This window comes from Leopardus geoffroyi, chromosome C3, assembly GCF_018350155.1.
Source record: "Leopardus geoffroyi isolate Oge1 chromosome C3, O.geoffroyi_Oge1_pat1.0, whole genome shotgun sequence".
Lineage (NCBI taxonomy): Eukaryota > Metazoa > Chordata > Mammalia > Carnivora > Felidae > Leopardus > Leopardus geoffroyi.
In genome coordinates, this window is record NC_059338.1 from 2,330,987 (window position 1) to 2,350,020 (window position 19,034).

Below are 19,034 nucleotides of genomic sequence, written 5' to 3' on the forward strand. Positions count from 1 at the left end.
GTTTATTTCTGGAGCCACAGCTGAGTCATGGGGGTGGGCAGGGTGAATGGGGCTGGAGGAGGGGAGCTTGTGACACTGGGAGAGAAGACTGCAGGGGACAAGAGGGTTCCAGGACCCGGATCCCTGGGGTCTGGGCTCTATCCCTGTTGTTAGGTTACCGGAGGGGACCCTGGAATAATGGGGCCTGGGGAAGGCGTGGGGGAGCAGGAGCCAAGATAGGCTGCTCCTGGAATGTGGGAGAAGACACGAGTCTGATCGGGGTGTGGGGTGCTAGGTTGGGGAGGGGAGGGAAAGGGCCCCCCGTGCAGAGGAAACAGTTCTGTGTTTCCCCCTGCTTCCCACTGCAGACTCCGTGGGCCCTGGCCTCAGGCCCTCACTTCGGTCCCTCTTCCGTCCCTGAGCCAGGAGCATCAGCCCCCTGAGGCTCCCTCTTTGTCTTTCCCGAACACCTGAACACCTGCGGACTCAGGGGTGGCACCTGGGTCCTGTGTGTCAGCACTCGCCACGTTCACAAAGAGCCACGTTCACAAAGAGCCACGTTCACAAAGAGCATCTCCTGCCCCAGCTTCGAAAAACACTCAGCCTGCTGTAGGATGCATCCTGGACCCGGAGCCTCCCTTGCAGGGTGGGGGTGGGCCCAGTGGGGACCCAGGAGCCTGTCCCCCAGTCCAGTATCCTCTTGGGTTTCTTGGGCTTGGGTGGGCCCGGTCCCCGTCCCCTCCCCCGCCGGCGGGCAGCCCAGAGGGCACATTCCAGCTGAAATTAAACCACATTCCTCCTTCCCTGGCTGCCAAGGACAGCAGAGCAGACGGCAGCTGAGACACCACAGGGTCAAGTGGCAGCAGCTGGTCCCCCAAGAGGGGCTGAGAGGGGGACTGAGGGGGGCTTCAGGGCCAGGGCCTTTGGAAGCAGTGAGTGAATCGGAGTGATTGTAAGAGGCCTGAGGAAGAGGGGCAGCCTGCAGCGGGAGGAATACGGGTGAGACTCTGGGAGCCACAGCAAGTGGCTGAGGGGAAACCCAGGACCGCCTTCTCAGAGGACCCTGGACGGCCACCCTCCGCACCCCTGCACTGGGCTCGCACAGCAGGCAGGAAGGCCGCGGGGCCCTCTGAGAGGCCCCTTCTGAGCTCCCTGGGCCGGAGCCCAGAGCCCAGACCTTTGATTTCCTCTGAGACCCCGGCGGGTGGCGGGCAGCGGGGCCCGTGGCAGCGACAGGGACAGCATCAGCCTGGCTGAATGGAGAGCTCAGCCCCTGACCTCACCCTCTGGCGCCTCAGCCGGCACAGCCTTATAAGGAAGTGCCCCAAACAAACCGAGGAAGCCACCTCCGGCCCCCCACCCCACCCCCACCCAGTTCAGAGGCTATATTTACCCAGTGGAGGCCCCAGAATAACCTCCCACTTGTCCTAGTGTTGGGAGGGGAGGTGGCGGGGAGGGGGGGGGGTGCTGCCTGATCATTCCCTTCTCTGGGGACTCCACCCTCCGAAGTGCTTCCGAGGCCTGACTCCATCACAGCCCTTAGTCTGTTCCTTCCTTCATCCATCCATCTGTCCGTCCATCCGTCCATCCATCCATCCCTCCATCTCAAGGGCCCCCAGAGGCACTGTGTTGGCCAAAGTGGTGCTTTCCTGGAGCTGAGATGACGGGGTCCTCCTACTGCCTGGCCTCTCCTGCAGGCCCTGCACAAGTATGTCCTCTCTGCGGGGAGGTACCTGGGGACTCCGTCCCGGGCTCTCTCCAGGTGACCTCTAGGCCACCCACCCTCTAGCTCTTGTCTCCACCCTGGCCCTCTCTGCTGGAGGTCGCAACTTCCTGCCGGATGCTCCAGCTCAGAAGATGGGACGGCCCTCTCCTGCTGCCCAAGCCAAAACCCTGGGAGCCTCTGTGGCCACATCAGCCCCCATCCCCCACATCAGGTCACCTGCTTCCCTTTGTACACCCTCGTCGTGCCCACCGCCACCGGTGCCCCTCCCAGACCACTGCAGCAGTCTCCCCGGAGCACTCCTGCACCCTCCTATCCACCCATCAGCAGCATTTGAAAATGCAAACCTGGTCATGCCCAACCTGATGACCCCAAGCCCTTCAGAGTCTCCTCGTTCCCCCAGGAAGAGGCGTGTGCTTCCTGGCCGCCTGGTGAGGCCTGGGCCCAGTGACTCAGACTCTTTAGTCTCACTGTGAGCCTTCTTCCCCCTCATTCTCCACCTCCAGCCACACACACCTTCCTTCTGCTCCTCGTGCCCAGACTCTGTCATCTTGCCCCAGGATTTTGCACATGCTGTTCCCTCTAAGATCCTTTCCATCCTCCTCCTCCTCCTCCTCCTCCACGTCCTCCCCCCGCTGGCCAGCTTCAGGTTCTTGGGGCAGGCTTCCCCCTCCACCTGTCCCCATACTCCCTCAGCCCAGATCAGGTGAGGTCCCCTGCTCTGTGCTCCCACAGCCTCCTAATCGTGTTTTCAAATATGACTTCCACTCAGAAGCCCTCGTTCAGTTAGAAGGGAGCGAGGAACCCTGGGTTCCCAGGATCTGCGTGGGGCACAGCACGTAGACGCTCAGCAAATATTTATCGAGAAGTGACACTCACAGCTGTTATCCCCACCAGGAGTGTCCCTCCTACTGTCTAACCCTCGTTTGTCTGCTGCATAGATACAAGTGCCATTTCCAAAGAGAACACGCCTCCCGCTACGTACCCCCATACCCCCTTTAGGAAGGTCCTCACTTCTAACTCGCATCCTTCCCCACTCCCACCCCCATTTAGGACCGTGTGGGTAGCTCTGTTGGGGACCAGGGATCCCAGCGTCAGCGGGCAGGATGGGCACCGGGGACAGGGAAGGACTGTTTGGCGTGGCCTCTGTCCTTGGCCCCTCGCCCAGGCGGTGGTGCCCGAGGGCCTGGGGAAATCAAGCACAGGGCTCCTCTGTCCCCTTCGGAGGGGCAGGGAGTCGGCCTTACTGGCCTGGAGGCCCGGCAGGGTCAGACAAGGCCTTGTCAGCAGTGGGTACAGGAAGGAGAGAGGGGGCTTGGCCAGAAGGGTGGGGACACCCAAGATCCTGAACCCACGGGCAGGGGTGTGTGTGACATGGGGGCCTGGGGCCCCGAGACAGAGACTCCCAAGCGGAGAAGGAGAAAGGCGTGTGCAGAGAAGCAGACAGTACGATTCTATCAGGGCGCCTCCTGTCCACCCCTCCTTGGCCAGAGGTCCTGAGTGGGGGCCAGCGGGGCTGGGACTTCCCCTCTCATTGTCCCCCTGACCGTGGCCTTGGACCTGGGGAGGGGAAGACCCCGCTCTGGGACCTGGGCTTGCCTCCAAATGTGGAACCCTTGTTGGGCAGCCCCACCCCCGCCCCCACCGGGGACACTTAGAGGGACGGCCTGGGCCGGGCCTGCTCTCTATCTGGGCATCCAGGCTCCAGGGCCCCATCTCATCCAGGAACCCCTCGTCTCCCTCTGCCCCACACAGGGACCCAGAGGACTCCTGGGAAGAGAGATGGGGGCAGGGAGAAGCTATGGCTGGGGGTGGGGGGGACCCCAGGCCAAACCCCAGCTGACAGCATAGCCCCCTGGGTCCTTCGCACCTGCTGGCCTACCCCTCCCTCACATCAGCATCGCTCTTCAAGGGGCAAGTCCCGGGGAAGATCTAAACCGCGGCTCCCGCTCCCCCCAGCCTCCTCCTGCCCCCCAGCCCAGCGCCCCTCACCGTGTGGCTGAATCTGAGGCTCAGAGAGGTCAAACACTGGCCAGAGGCCACGCAGCCAGACTGAGGCAGAGCGGGCCTCCTGTTCCCCCATCCTGCTCTGACCCGGCCACTCGGAGGAGACATCACAGGCCAGACAACTGTTTGGGTTTGGACGCAAGGGGCTCATTATACTGGCGGCACCGAGGGGCCGGGGTGGGGGTGGGGGGTGCACAAGGTGGGGCGGCCCTGGGTCTAATCCCCTGTCATCAGCGCTGTGGGTAAGGATGATGATGGGCCTGGCTTCTGCCAGCCCTGGGGTCACCCGGACTGCTGCCCGGCCGTCCCCTGGTCCCACGAGGTCGTCCAGCTCCTCCTGTCCTCAGAGGGTGGCCGGGCCCCAGCACTAGCACTCCCTGCTTCCTCCCCCAGTCACTCGGGCCTCCTCTGCCCGCCCTGCGGACCCCCAAATCAGGGAAGGAGGCGTCCAGACTTGGTAGGTGGAAGCGTGACTTTATTCAGGCAGGGATGAGCCAGACACGAGGGGGCAGGAACACAGGGGGTCAGGACATGGGAACACACCCTCACGGGTGGCCAGACACCCCAAGAAGGTGCGATGAGGGGGACATCACGGTGAAGGTTGCCACAGCCCCCTCTGCTGGGAGGAGCCCTCCCCCACTGGCAGGAGGGGGAGAAAGGGGGCGTCAGGAAAGGGCCTAGTCCTACAGCGGTTCAGCTGGCTTAAGCCTGGAGGGACAGTGCCGGCGGGGTGGCCCCTTCGCAGGGTCTGGGGGCCTCTGTTCTTGGAGCGTCTCCCTGTGCCACCCCTTGTTTCGCCCTGGCAAGTCAGGCCTCCGGGACAGAAAACACAGGTCAAGAGATCATAACTTAAGGGTGCTGCCTCTGAGCAGGGAGGCGGCTCGGGGCCCCCACCCCCACCCCACCAAGTCCTCAGTGAGGGGAGAGGGGTCTCGCTCTAGTCCTCGCCCGAGGACCAAGACTCCACGTCTCCTTCCCTCTGACCGAACTTCAGGAACTGGCCTGGGCCCAGGTGAAGAGAAGGTCCTGCCCAAGGAGTCTTCAGGGCACCCCCCTCCTCCTCGTCCTCCAAGGGGCCCCCTGGCTCTCCCTGCCCTCCTCCCTCTGACTGCTCCAGCCCATTTACCACACCCCCATTCACATGCTCTAACTCCTCCTTCAAGCTGGGGACCCGGCCATTGACCCCAAGGCTGCCCCCTACCCCCAGGCCCGCGTCTCCCATCCCACAGTGGCTCTCCAGAGGGCCAGGGACTGGGTCCTCCCTCTCCAAGGGAGCAGGGTCAGACTCTTCCTCTGAGCCCGAGGGCTCGGGCTCGGTGCTGTCCTGGGACTCCTCACCGGCATCGGCTGCTATGCCTCGCGAGCTGTCGTCCCAGGGAACGCTGACATCCACGGTCTCAGAGCCCGGGAGGGTCCCTCTCTGAGGGCCACTCAGAGCGCGGAGGGTGCTGACGGAGGGCCCTGGGCCCCACAGGCCAGCCCCTGGCTCCCTCCCCTCTTCTTCCTCTTTGTCTTCCTCGCCCTCCTCCCCACTCTCTTCCTCATCTGCAAACCCATCAGACTCCCCATCCCCTTCCCAGGCTGCAGGCTCCAGCAGCATCTGAGGCCTCTGGCCTGGAGGCTCCACAGCCTCCCCGGGGACCCCAGGAAGGAGAGAACCCTCAGCCTCCAGATCCTCAAATTCCTCCGACAAGTCAGAGTCCTGACCGCATTCCTCCTCCCTCCTCCCCTCCTCCCCCTCCTCCTCTTCCCCTGGCTGGGCCCCACACTCTTCAGAGGCCAGCACAGAAGGATCCCAGCCTTCCTTTCTGGTCTCCCCTTGAGGGGGGGGCCTCTGCTCCCCAAGCAGGTCCCACTTGGGGGAGGCGGGGGACCTGAGATAGAGGCCCAGGGGAGTGGAGTCAGGAAGAGTCTCCCCAAGCTCATCAGCCTCGCTGTCCTCTCGGTTCTCCTCCCCCTCCTCCTGGAGATCCTCGGGGCTCCCCTCAGAACCCAGCTCCTCTGGCTCCCCCTCCACCCCTCCCAGAGCCTCCGCTCGGCCCTCCAGCCCCCAGCCAGCCTCCTGGCTCCCCGCGGCCAGGGGCTGGGGCCCAGGGGCATCTCCAGGGATTGGGGTGGGCGACCGGGGCTCCGACGGCTTGGGCGGCGACGCTGGCTCGAACACTGCCTCTTCCCCTGCGTCCTCGGGCCCCTGGGGCCCGGGCTGAGGGGCACTACTTCCGCTGAGAGCGCGGCCCAGGGTCTCGGCAGGGAACGCCCCCTCTGCCCCCCAGGGGGCCTCGGGCTCCGACTCCTCCCAGCCCCTGGGAGGCTCCGGGGGGTCTGTGCTCCTCCCAGCCGGGCTGGAAAGCTCTGGTTTCAGAGCAGCTGCCTCCTCTGGGTCCTTCTGGGGTTCTTCCAAGCCCTGCCTCCTCTCTGCCTCCAAACCTTCCTCACCCACGGGTGGCACCACCACCTCGCGCTCTGGTCCCTGCTGGCTGCCCAAAGCAGCCTCACCCACAGCCGTTGAGGCGACCTCTGAGACCTGGCCACCCCTTGGGGCCTCCTCTCCACCTTCCAACACCAGGTCTCTCCCCTCCGACATTCCCTGGGGAGCTCGGAGGCCCGGGCCCCCCGCTTGCTCTGGCTGCCCTTCAGGGTCCTGGAAGCCCTCGGGGTCTCCCTCCCCCCCGGCTCCCTCAACCGGGACCCTCTGCTCCTCGGGCTCAGGGCCCCCTGGGCGCCCCTCCCCTGCGCTCCAGACCTCCCTTGCGGCCGCCAGCTGCAGCTCTCCGTGCCCCGCGGACTTGCCGGGGAGGCCACCCCACTCCCTCACGTCCAGCTCTGCCTCGGCTTCCTTGCCCCCTGCGGCCCCGCCGGGGGGCGTTTCCTGACCCAGTTCCTGGTCCGCCACTCTCTCTTCCCTCCCCTGGTGTCGGGCAGACAGCGGGGACTCCTGCCTTTCCTCTTTCAAAGACCCCGGGGACTCCTGATTCCTCATCTGCCCCGGGGTCTCTTCCTCCATCAGGCACCTTTGACTTTCCTGACCTCTCCCTTCTGGAGGTCTCGAATTTTCTAGGCCCCACTCTCCTGGAGATCTCCCGGACTCCTGGTTCTCCTGTTCTAGGAGCCTCAATGTCTCCTGATTCACTTCTCCTGGAGACCACAGGGGCTCTTGAGTGCCTAGAGACTGCAATATTCCCAAGTCTTCTCTTGCTGACTGCAGTGATTCTAAATGCTCTGTTTCCGGAGATCTCATCACCTCTGCACTCTCTTCTTCTAGGAATCTTAATAACTGTTGATTCTCTTTTTCAAGAGGTCGAAATATCTCCTGGTCTTTTCCAAGAGACTTTAGTGGCTCTAGTTTCACCTTTTCTAGAAGTCTCGGTGTTGCCTGGTCTTCTTCTAAAGACTCCACTGGCTCCTGGCTCTCTTTTTCTAGAGGCCTCGTTGTCTCCTGGTCGTCGTCTTCTTCTAGAGACCTCTGGTTCTCTTTTTCTAGAGGTCTCAATGTCTCCTGGTTCTCATCTTCTAGAGACTTCACTGGTTCTTGGTTCTCTTTTTCTAGAGGCTTCATTGTTTCCTGGTCCTCTTCTTCTAAAGATCTCAAGGACCTCTGGTTCTCTTTTTCTAGTGGTCTCAATGTCTCCTGGTTCTCATCTTCTAGAGACCCCACTGGCTCCTGGTCCTCTATTTCTAGAGGTCTCAGTGTCTCCTGGTTCTTATCTAGAGATCCCACTGGCTTCTGGTTCTCTTTTTCTAGAAGTCTCAATGTTGCCTGGTCTTCTAGAGACCACACTGGCTCTTGGTTCTCTTTTTCTAGAGGCTTCATTGTTTCCTGGCCCTCTTCTTCTAAAGATCTCAAGGACCTCTGGTTCTCTGTTTCTAGTGGTCTCATTGTCTCCTGGTTCTCATCTTCTAGAGACTTCACTGGCTCTTGGTTCTCTTTTTCTAGAGGCCTCATTGTTTCCTGGTCCTCTTCTTCTAAAGATCTCAAGGACCTCTGGTTCTCTGTTTCTAGTGGTCTCATTGTCTCCTGGTTCTCATCTTCTAGAGGCTTCACTGGCTCTTGGTTCTCTTTTTCCAGAGGCTTCATTGTCTCCTGGTCCTCTTCTTCCAGAGACCTCAGTAGTTCCTGGTTCTCTTTTTCTAGAGTTCTCAAGATCTTGTGCTTCTCATCTTCTGGAGAGTTCAGAAACTCCTGGTTCTCTCTTTCTTGTAGTCTCAAGTTCTCTCGATTCCCATCTTCTAGAGTTCTCAGTGGCTCTTGGTTCTCCTTTTCTAGATCTCTCATTGACTCAAAGTTCTCTTCTCGAGACCTCACTAATTCTTGACTTTCCTTCTCTGGATGGAAAAACGTCTCTAGAGTACCTTCAAGAGACCTCATTAGTTCTTGATTCTCCTTTTCTAGAGATTGCAATGTCTGTGAGTCCTCATTTCCTACAGGCTTAAGTGGTTCTAGAGTCTCTTTTTCTTGAGGTCTCACTACATCTGCGTTCTTTTCTTCTAAAGACATCAAGAGCTCTTGATTCTCCTTTTCTAGACCTTTTGATGTGTCTAAACTCTCTTCTTCTGAAGACTGCAGAGATTCTGGATTCTCTTTCTCTAGAGATCTCAGTGTCTCGTGGGTCTGTTCTTCCAGAGACATCAGTGGCTCTTGAATTTCCTCTTCCAGAGACTTCAGAGTTTCTTTTTCCAAAGGACCCTGGGAGTCCTGGACTTTCTTCATGTTCAGACCCCCATCTTCTTGCCATGTTTCCTGCTGCAGACCGTTCACCATTTTGACCTCTATGGCTGTTTCTTTCTCTGCCAGCCCCCCAATTTGCCCTTCACCTTCCTCCTGGAATCTGCTGGACATTCCAGACCCATTGGGTTCTCCACCTGTGGCCTCTAAACTAGGGCGGTCAGGGTTGAGGGGTGGGGCTGAGGAGGTATGATCCTCAGGGGACTGGCCTGTACTGGCCTCTTGTTGCTCACCCCCGGGTTCCTCTGGTCCTGGCAGGACGCTGGTAGGGATGGCGTCCTTGGCTTTAGCCCATATGGCCTCTGGAGCCCACTGCCTCCCAAGCTGCGGCTGGAGCAGGGAGAGGGGGGCATCCTGGGTTTTGATCTCTGCATCTGTAACAGCGCAGGGAGCCAGAAGTGTGGGCGGGATGGGGGTGCTGGCCAAGGTTGGGGTACGGGCCGGGAGGAATTCTTGGCTCTTCAGAAAGCCTGGCACAGGTGTCTCCAGGGTGTCAGGCAAGGGCAAGGAGAGGGGAGTAGGGCTCAGGGCAGAGAGCAAAGGTCCCAGATGCCGGCCCTCTGGCGTCCCAGAGAAATGCAGCTCCAGCTTAGGGTCTGGAAAGGCAGAGGGCAAGAAACAGGGTCAGTAGGGACTGGCAGGGGCCCCCACTTCCAGCAAGAGTGCCGTGAGCCCTGCCCCCACCTTCCACTGGCTAGTGGAGCTGAGAGTACACACCCGGCTGGTGAGGCCAAGGAGTCAAGACCTAGACCTGCCTCCCAGGAGAGGACTGGCTCCGGGGTATAAAGAGCAAAGAAGGAGAGAGTCTGGGGGAATCTGGCCCGCCTCCTCTTACCCTGGAAGCTGAGGGAAGCCTTGGAACCACTGCCGGGGGTCTGCAGCCGGGAGTTCTCAGCCTCTAGGAGGGTCCTGGGGATGAGGGAGGAAAAGTCAGTCAGTCCTCCTCTGCCCAAAGGCCTGCAGGCAAGCCAGCCCCGGAGAACTCGGCTAAGCTTGCGGTCCCTGGCCCCGCAGGCTTCCTCTCCATTGTCACCGCTGTCACACAAAAGCCACACGCGGGGCTATACTTGGCTGTACACGTGAAAGCACACGGACACAGACCCGCAGATATCACACACTTGGTTCACACGGCACCACACGCTTATTTGGGACACAGGGCTAGACTCACAGACACAAGCAGATTCCCACAGTATGTACACACACACACACACACACACACACACACACACTCCCAGGCCAGTGATCTCATCCTCCCTGTGGGGCCGATTCTCATGCTAATTGCTGCCTTTGTCCGCAGTGCCTTCTGCAGGGTCTGAGTAGGGGGCTTCCTGGGGGAAATGGGAATTCTCAGGCCGTTCCCATGGGATATAGGCTCCCTCCTTCTCCCCCAGGGCCCCCAAAGCTGCTCGCAGACAAAAGCAAATGAATTCTGCGCCTTCTCTCTAAATCCTTTTCATGTTTCAAAAACCAGTGGCTAAGCCCGCCCAGACCTTCCCCTCAGTGGTTTGATTGGGGGTCAAGGGCCTCATCCTGGGATCTCTAAGCACTCTGGATCCCAAGCCTTTCAGGGCAACGGAGGTCTTTGTGTCCATGACCCTGCCTCAGTGCCCCACGGGGAATGAGGAGGAGGGGGCTGATGGGGAGGGGGAAGCTATGTTGAACATCTACTCTCTCTCTACTCTTCTTCAAGGGCTCTGAGTCTGATGAGTGACTGCCATGGTCACACCTCTGTCCTGCTCTCTGGGCTCTGGGCTCCGTGGCCATACAACACTCTCTTCCCCGTCCCAAGACCCTCACTGGCCTTCCCTCTCTGGGCCCTGCCTCCCCTGCCCTCCCGAACCTGTCCCAGGCCCCCTGATTTTGTTGGCCTGTGAATTCTGGGGGCATTGTCCTCATAGTGTGTCTAGCCCTGCCCCCCCCCCCCCCCCCCCGTGGCAAAGCCCCTTCCTCGGGCTCATCACTGGGTCCTCGGCCCAGCAGACCAGTTTCCCAGAAGAGACTGTGGCTTTGCCCAAGGCCACAGAGCCAGGACCAGCCCTTCCTCGGTCTCAGCCTTTCTGGAGCCAACAGGAAATGTGATCAGCAGAAGGGCTAGGCAGGGCCAGGGCCCTGGGGCTTGAGGGGGAGTCGGTGTGGAAGGGGCCTGGGATGTCACCCGGCCCATGTCCCGTCTCCAGACAGGGAGACAGAGGCCCAGGTCAGGTGGCGAGTCAGCGCCACCCCGCCCCCCACACCTGCAATTCCTCCTTTCTGGGGCTGCCCGGGGACATCACCCCCTCCGCATGAGCACACACACAGAGACTGGGCTTTTCACCCCCTTGGGGGAGGGTCTGGATGGAGATGCCCCACACATGTCCAGCTGTCTCTCCTGAGGCCGTCCCCCTCGGCAACATCATCTCTCCTTGACGGGTTTCCTGGCACTGGATGCTTCTATGGTCTGGACCACGGGGGAGCAGGTAGGCTCAGGGGGGACACAGCCTGGTATGGCAGGGATCAGTCTAGAATCACAGAATCTAGTGGTAGCGCAGTTACCAGCACCCATGGCCCTGAGCCCCTTGGTGGGGGGGTGTCTCTGCCTCAGGCGCGGGTGTGTGTGTGTGTGTGTGTGTGCCCGCCTGGGTGGGCGGGTCCACCCATACCTGTATGTGGCCACCTCCAGGCTGAGGGACATCTTGAGGTGTGCCAGCTGCTGCCGACCTTCGAGGACCTGGGCAATCTGGCTCTGCAGGCTCTCCTTCTCCTGCTCCAGGGCCTCCACAGCCAGCTGCACGACAAGCCGGAGGCAGCCAGTGAAGGGGCGGTTGCCGTCCAACCTGCAGCCCCCTGGGCGGCCGGGCCCCCGGCCCCCTGCCTGACTTCTCTGGAGAGCGGATTCCACCCGGGCCGCCCGAATCCCTCCCAAGAGGAGGACGGTGGCCCCTCTTGCCCCTCTCCCGCTGTAAAGGGGAGGGGAAGGAGGAGAGGAGATGGGTTACAGAGGGGAGGGGGGGAGTGGAAGCGGAAGCAGAAGGAAAAACCATTCATCAAGAGGCTTGGGGCCCCGCAGGGCTGGAGGCCAACCGCCGGTCCCAATCACGGTCTCCTGGTCCTCACACCAGCCCCCCCCCCCTCCCTCCGCTTCCCACAAGTTCTGGAATCTTTCTTCTCAGAGAGACGGGGCGGGGGAGGGGGGGGCCTCTGTCTGGCCCAGGCAGGAGGCTGTTTTCTCAGCTGCTGGTCCCATCGCACCGTGCGAGGGGGAGCAGCTGTCCCAGGCCTCTGGAATGTGCGAGGGGAGCTGAGAAGCCTAGACACGGGAGAAGGGCTGGTGGCCGCACACCCAGGGCCCCTGACCCACCCGCCCCCCGTGTCGGAGGGAGGAGGGCAGTGGCCAGACCCGCCGACTCCGCGCTGCGGGGGCGGGGGCGGGTAGCGGTGTCGTGCGCATCTTCCGAGGGAGAGGCCCGGGACCGTCCGGACAGTGAGGAGGAGGCCACCGCGAGCTTCCTGCGCCCCGCTGCCCTCCCGGGGGGGGGGGGGGGCGGGCGCTGTGACAGGGCCCCAAACCCCCGCCGTTCCCGCCCTCCTCTAGACAAAGTTGAGAAAGTCAAGGGCCTCCGGCACCAGGTCGGCCTCCCTGAGTAGCGGCCCCCGCATCGGCAGCACCTCCGCCCCCGCTCCCCGCTGCCGTCCCCGGGCCACCCCTCCCCCCCGGCCCCCCGCCGGCCCCCCGGGGCCCGCCCCGCTCGCCCGCACCCCGCGGTCACCTGGAACTGCTCGGTGGCCCGCAGCCGCTCCTGCCAGCGGCCCTCCAACCTGTGCTCCAGCGCGGCCCGGCGCTCCCGGAGGCCGCCGCGCTCCGCCCGCAGCTGCCGCAGCTCCAGGCGGCCCTCGCGGGCGCCCTGCACGGCGCGGCCCAGGCGCTCGCGGGCCTGGCCCAGCGACGCCTCCATGAGCGCCACGCGCTCCTGGTAGCCGCGCACCGCCCCGCGCCACGCCTCGCCCAGCCGCCGCGCCAGCTCGTGCAGCTCGGGGGCCGGCGCGGGGGGCCCGCGGGGCGCGGCGGGGCGGCGGGGGGCGCGGGGCCGGGCGCTCAGGGCGGCGCGCTCCTGCTCGTGCGCCGCGCACACGGCCTCCAGCTCCCGCTCCAGCTCCGCCGCCCGCGAGCTCAGCCGCGCCCGGGCGCCCTTCTCGGCCTCGGCCTCGCGCCGGCTGCGGGCCGCCTCGGCCGCCGCCCGCTCCCGCGCCCGCCGCTGCTGCTGGCACCGGGCCGCCACGCCCTCCACCTCCTCCGCCAGGTTGTCGCGCGCCACCTCGGCCGCGTGCTTCTCGCGCCAGCGCAGGTCGACGAGCGCCCGCAGGGCCGCCAGCTCGTCGTCGGCGCGGGCCCTCCACGAGGCGTCCCCGGTCTGCGCCCGGAGGCCCCCGAGCTCCGCGCCGAGCAGCTCGTTCTGCTCCTCCAGCGCCTTGACCCGCGCCACGTAGGCCTCCAGGCGCCGGTTGAGCTCCCACATCTGAAAAGATTCCTCCCCCAGGCAGCCCTCCATCTTGCTCGCAAGGCTGGCCCGCCGACGGTGGAGAGACGCGGGGCGGCGGGGGAAGCCAGCGACTCTCAGAGCTCCGAGGACGGACGGGGGACGGAAAGGGAGTCCGGCGGGGACAATGACGGGGCGGGGCGAGGAGCAGCCCGGCGACTGGACGTCCGCGGAGGGAACGGGGCTATTCATACTCCCGCCGGGCTGGCGGGAAAGGGGGCGGGACCCGGGCCTTAACCCCTGGAGTTCGGGAAGCGGGGCGGCCCGCGTCCCTGCGCCCCGCCCCGCCGTGCTGGAGTCGCGGGGAAAGACGCCACGCAGTGGCCTTCCGAGGGAGGAGGCCGCGAGGAAGGGTCAGAGCCCCGTAAAAGCGGACTGTGCGCAGAACGGGGCCGGTGGAAGGGGGGCCCGGGGCCCGGGGCGGCGGCGGGGCGCGTCTCAGGAGGGGCACCGCTTCTTGCGCTCCTCGGAGGCTCGGTTTCTTCACCCATACGATGGGGGCAGTGGTGGGAGTCTCACGGGGCTGCCGGACGTGTCCCTGCCCTTCAGGTAGCAAGTGCAGACAGACGCCAGAGGGACACTGCACGGCACGTGCTCACGCCCCGGGAAACCGAGAGGTCCGGAGAAAGGTGCGCGCCCCGTGACTCACCTCCGGCCTTCCCACCGCTCTTCCGGGTGACCTGAGGTTCGCAGACCCACTTTTCGGGGGGGGCGGAGCCCCCCCCCAATCCCCGTGCTCGGGACGGGGCGCCCCATCCTGCTCCCCCCCCCCCCCGCCGTGTCAGGGGGTTTTTGGGCAGAGGGTGCCCCCTGGTGGCGAACAGATCAGGCCCGGAAGGGGCCGCTCTTTTTCACAAGCAGCCCCAATTCACTCAGCCTTTGTAATGTGCCAGACCCCGTTCCAACATGTTACTGACAGTCTCTGCATCCTCAAAACGTTCCCTTGAGGGTTCTGCAGTTCTGGAAGCGGAGAGCTCACTGGGGTGGGAGCACTTGGGCGGGCCTTCTGGAGGAGGTGGGGGGGGGGTCCTGGGGCTGGGTAGTGAGGGGCAAGTAAGATGTGCAGTATGTAAAGGGGAGGCAGGGTCAAAAGGGGAGACTTGGGGATCTTCTGCTCACGGAAATCCAACTTAGGCTACCAAGTATGAACCGAGTACCTGCTATGTGTCAGCACCCCGCCCCAGCCCTGGAGGAGCCAGAGAGCTGGGGGAGCACAGAGAATGGAGAGGGCTTCTGGGTGGGCGGAGGAACAGGGTCAGTGACCAGAAGGCCATGCCACCAATACCCCACCCCTGTCCCCAGGCCGACTGCGCTTTGGAATTGGCCCCGGAGGGGTGGGGAACAGAGGAACTGAGTCAGTGCAGACCGAGGCTGAGGCTTCTGCATTCTCACATGACCTCACAAAGCCCGCTGTCTGGCTTGGGATGGCGGCTCCCAAGAGCTGTGTCCAGCAGAGCTAACTTCCGGTCTGTCCCCTTTCAGATCCTGGCTGAGGGGAGAGATGCCGCCTACTCATGATCCCCTGGGGTCCTTGATGGGGCTCCCTGGAGGGATGGGGTGGGTGGCAGTGGGGTGGACAGGCCCTGGCACTCTCACCCAGGTGGGAGACATTTGACACCGTGTCATGCAGAGAGCGCCGGGTCTGACTTTTGTTACTTTCTGGCTAAAGGACCTGGGGCAAGCCACATAACTTCTCTAAGCGACCCTCAGTTTACCTGGTTAGTAAAGGAGGTTACTATGTATCCATTCCCCTAAGTTTGTTCTGAAGCTCAAACAAGACCCAGTGTGGGGAGGTCTGGGAGGGCCATCACCATGAACGCCATTACACTGGAGCGAACTCTCCCATGAACACTCTTGGTGAGTTTGGGGGTCGTGGGGAGCAGCGATGCTCTAGAATGCGGGCGAAGAGTGTGGTGCTGATTTTCCTGAGGCAGGCGGAGGTGGCGGCAAGCACACCCTAGCGGAGCTACAGCAATGCTCAGCAGAATCTGAACAGATAACCGATCCCTGAAGCAACGACAAGTTGGGGGAAAGAAGGCCCTTCGTGGAGGCCAGCAGGTGCTTAATGGGCACAAGCAGAGCCACGCGGCCTCCTCTCCTCCCCCTGGGGTTGCGTTGGATTACCCGGATGTTTGTGAGGCCTTCGGCTGCACTCGCTCTACGCCCGGGCCCAGGACACGTGGGCCACATGTTACCACAGTGGGCAGACACACAGTTCGGGGGCCATCCCCAGAGATGTCAGAAACGTGGGGAAGGCTCCATGGGCCGCCGCTCAGAGCTCTGTCCTTGGTCTTGACTGTCACACGTTTTTGTTAAAGACTGGGATGAAAGCATAGAAGCTGTATTTGTTGAATCTACAGATTATGCAAAAACTGAAAGATTTTGACAGAATAGAGAAAAAAAACGAACCAGGTAACATTTAATAGGGATAAATGTAAAATTCTGGTTTTTTATTTCTTTTTTTTTTTAATTTTTAAAATGTTTATTTATTTTATTTTTTTATTTTTTTGAGAGAGAGAGACAGACAGAGTGTGAGTGGGGAAGGGGCAGAGAGAGAGGGAGACGCAGAATCCAGAGCAGGTTCCAGGCTCCGAGCTGTCAGCACAGAGCCCGACGTGGGGCTCGAACTCTCGAACCATGAGATCATGGCCTGGCCAAAGTTGGATGCCCAACAGACTGAGCCACCCAGCTGCCCCTGTTTTTTGATTTCTGACTCAACAGCATAAGAAAGGAACAGTAAGCGGGAGGGGGCGGTGAGGAGATGGGGGGGTGGGGGGGTGAGAGGCACCTGGGTGGCTCGGTTGGTTAAGCCTCCGACTTCAGCTCAGGGCATGATCTCACAGCTCTGTGAGTTCGAGCCCCTCTCGAGCCCCGGGTCGGGCTCTGTGCTAACAGCTTGAAGCCTGGAGCCTGCTTCGGGTTCTGTCTCTGACTCTCTGCCCCTCCCCCTGCTCAAGTGCATGCGCTCTCAAATATAAAATAAAACACAATTAAAAAAAAAAAAAAAAAAGGAACAATAAGGAGTAGAGTGTGCAGTGAAGACAGCCCGAGGGTCTTAGCAGACCACAGCTTGTCGTGAACCAACACTGTAAAGCGGGTGTCCACACAGGCAAGTGGTTAATGGATGCGAGGTGTCCACATCAGAGGTGCTGACATCCTCATTGCCCTCCACACCCGGAGTATAGTTCTAGATGCTGCATTTTATTTTATTTTTAAATATGTATTTATTTTGGGGAGAGAGAGAGCGCAAGTGGGGTGGGGTGCAGAGAGAGGGGGGTACAGAGGATCCAAGCGGGCTCCACGGTGACAGCAGAAAGCCTGACGCGGGGCTCGAACTCGCAAACTCGCCCCTCTGGATACTGTATTTTAAGAGGGACCTTGATAGGTTGGAATTGATCCCAGAGAAAGAAGACTGAACGGCAAGAGAAGTTGGAGTCATGTTTGATGAAGACTTTCTGAATCTCCCCATGTCCCAGCTGAGCTCCAGGACTAAAAGGGACAGCCTCTCAGCCTCTGAGCGCCGCACACACCCTGAAGAGCTCCCCCAGAGCCACCCGGAAGGACTCTGTGCCTTGTCTACATGCATGGGGGCAGATGGAGGTGGAGGAGCCTGTGTGCAGGGGCCCTGGGGGTGCAGCCAGCCCTGGAGGGTGGCCCGCGGCCTCTCCGTCCTCTGCTCAGAAGAGAAGAGTGATGTCCCCCAAGGTGAGTGGGTGTGGGCCCCCGAGGGGACAGCTCCTCAGGGGTGGGGGTCTCCTGGGCAGGGGGCTTGCTCATCTGCCCTCTGGGCCTCACTGAATAAGGGACACAGACTCTGGAGAGGGATGGCAGGGAACAGGGGGGGCCACAGGGAGGGGCAGGGGAGGTTTTGTGTGCCAGGAGGTCCCCGCCTGAGGGAGGCTGACTGCCTGCGGCACGGCTCCCACCCCTGCTTCCCCCCTCCTACAGAGGAGAGAGAAGCTCAGACGGGGTCTGCTAGAATGCTCTTAAGGGACAGGAGAGGGAGATAGGCCGGGATGTTATGGAGGTGGTCACGGAGATCTCAGATGACCTCATTTTTCTTACCTCCCGCCTTCTTCGCCTCATAATGCAGAGGCTGGGGCATCTATCCCGAAGTCAGCCCCTCCTTTTCTCTCCCTGACCCCGCTCCTTACCCAACCAGAGGACGGTGGGGCTGGCCTGGCTGCCTCCTCCGCAGCAGGACACACAGCCTTCCCAGCCTCCATCCTGGCGAGGCGGCTGAGGGACAGCAGATGGGGTGGAAAAGTCACTGTACAAAGAGCCCTGTCCCTTTAGACGACTTGGACGAGTCAGTGTACCTCTCTGGGTCTCGGTTTTCCCATTTATTTATTAAGATAATACTTATGAGGCAATATTGAATGCCAGGTGAACCATATGCACTAAATAAATATTGCAAAGGAATCACCAAGGACGAGTATGGAGGCCCCCCCCCCCCGCCAGATCCTGTGGACCTATTGGAGGACACACATGGGGGCCACAGAGCGTGATCGGTAGACAGACAGGCAAAGGACGAGGCAGTATAGTTAAATCCGGGCCTTTGTTGGGGTTCCCCGGGTGGCTCAGTCGATTAAGCATCCAACTTCGGCTCAGGTCATGATCTCACGGTTCGTGGGTTCTAGCCCCACGTGGGGCTCTGGGCCGACAGCTCAGAGCCTGGAGCCTGCTTCAGAGTCTGTGTCTCCCTCTCTCTCTGACCCTCCCCCATTCATGCTCTGTCTCTCTCTCTCTCTCAAAACATAAATAAACATCAAAAAAAAATTTTTTTTAAATCTGGGGCCTTTGCCCTCAAGGCAGCAAGAGGGTTTCAAGCCAGTCGAAGGGTAATCTGGTCAGACCTTCGTTTTAGGAAGATCACTGTGGAGGGTGGAGGTGGGGTGGGGTGCGGTGGGAGAGAATGGTCGGTCAGGAGGCTGTGGCCACACCAAGGTGGGGTGTGATGAGTGGGGAGGCCGGGAGTGCAGAGGACGGAAGAGACGTGGGAATTCTTGGAATGTCAGTTCCAGGAAGAGTGACAGGTGGGGATAGGGGGTGTGGTGCTGTGGCCTAGGGAGACGTGCAGGGCGGGCCTGCCATTTAGAAGGATGATGCACCAGCGGGGCGGATAAGGGGGCCCGTGGGCGTGGACGAGGCCGTTGGGGGAGAGGACGTGGGGGTCCAGCTGTTCCCTCCGGTCTCTGGCCGCCCGCGTGAGAAGAGCAGCTTGCAAAGAGGCAGGGCGCCCCCCGGCGGGCTCCGGGCTCCGCGCAGACCTGTGCCCTGCGGCGCGGCCACCAGGGGCCGCTGCTGCCTCAAGAAGCGCGGCGTCCCCGGGGACCGATCTCTAAACCCTAGAGCAGGCGATCCTGTCGTCATGGTCCGTGGTTTTTGCCGGAGGAAACCACTCCGAGAGGTCAAGTGACCTATCCAAGAGCACACAGTCAGAACCTGAGCGCGGAGCCCAGCCTCAGCCTGCACAACCACCCTCTCTCCCGGAACAAAGCTGGTGGGGGCGGGGCGGTCGGAGGATGAGTCAGAGGGGACCTCATAGGGAGGTCTCATCCCCTCATCTTCCTCCAGGGCCACCATGGGCCCCACGGAGCCAGGGGGTGACCGACTTGGGACTCAAGCCCCTGTCCCTTGGTTAAAGTTGAGTCTTCCTCTCCCACCACCACCACCGGCGCCCCCAGCAGGGGGAGAAGCAGACAGCGAAGAGCTGGACTGGACTGGAGCAGGGGCTGGGGGCGGGCTGGGGGTGCAGGCTGGGGGCTGGGGGCGGGCTGGGACTGGCTGTCCTGCCCACACGGAGCTCCCGGCAGGTGTTTGCTGACTCACTGACCGCACCCCAGGACTGAGTTTGGGCCGGAGCAGAGCACTGAACGAGGACACCGACACCATAGCATGCCTGTCGGATGAGCAGGCCCCTGGGAATAGTGGGGCAAGGCTGTGAAGAGCACCGGCCCTGGAGGCAGACCTGAGTTTGGGTCCTGGAGAGACACCTGACCTCTCTGAGTCTCAGCTTCTAAGGTGGGGACAGTAATACATACCCGACCTGATCCCAGACCGCTCACCTCTGTACCTCTGTCTGTCC

The 19,034-nt window shown here is 61.7% G+C and overlaps 1 protein-coding gene across 9 annotated transcripts; it reads right to left on the bottom strand.

Moving 5' to 3' along the window:
- Nucleotides 1–4,167: 4,167 nt before the first annotated feature.
- On the bottom strand, nt 4,168–13,124 carry NES (nestin). 9 transcript variants are annotated; one of them, XM_045454535.1, is made up of 6 exons: nt 12,179–13,124; nt 11,072–11,196; nt 9,268–9,341; nt 7,780–9,028; nt 7,261–7,647; nt 4,168–7,134 (listed from the first exon to the last, which is right to left on the bottom strand). In XM_045454535.1, exons 1-6 carry the CDS (start codon nt 12,956–12,958, stop codon nt 4,647–4,649), a joined length of 5,103 nt encoding a protein of 1,700 aa, XP_045310491.1. In that variant the 5' UTR covers nt 12,959–13,124; the 3' UTR covers nt 4,168–4,646. The 9 variants fall into 9 exon arrangements, with proteins under 9 accessions (XP_045310491.1, XP_045310490.1, XP_045310495.1 ...); XM_045454534.1 differs by having other exon boundaries at nt 7,261–7,302; nt 7,432–9,028; XM_045454539.1 differs by having other exon boundaries at nt 4,168–6,837; nt 7,216–7,302; nt 7,432–9,028.
- Nucleotides 13,125–19,034: the final 5,910 nt, after the last annotated feature.

Bases quoted from the DNA above. Each gene is read 5' to 3' on its own strand.
- NES (XM_045454530.1), bottom strand. From the start codon at position 12,958: ATGGAGGGCTGCCTGGGGGAGGAATCTTTTCAGATGTGGGAGCTCAAC. The intron at 11,197-12,178 runs GTGACCGCGGGG...CTTGTCGTGCAG, and splicing joins GGGCCACCGAGCAGTTCCAG to CTGGCTGTGGAGGCCCTGGA. The intron at 9,342-11,071 runs GTATGGGTGGAC...CCTCATCCCCAG, and splicing joins CTGGAGGTGGCCACATACAG to GACCCTCCTAGAGGCTGAGA.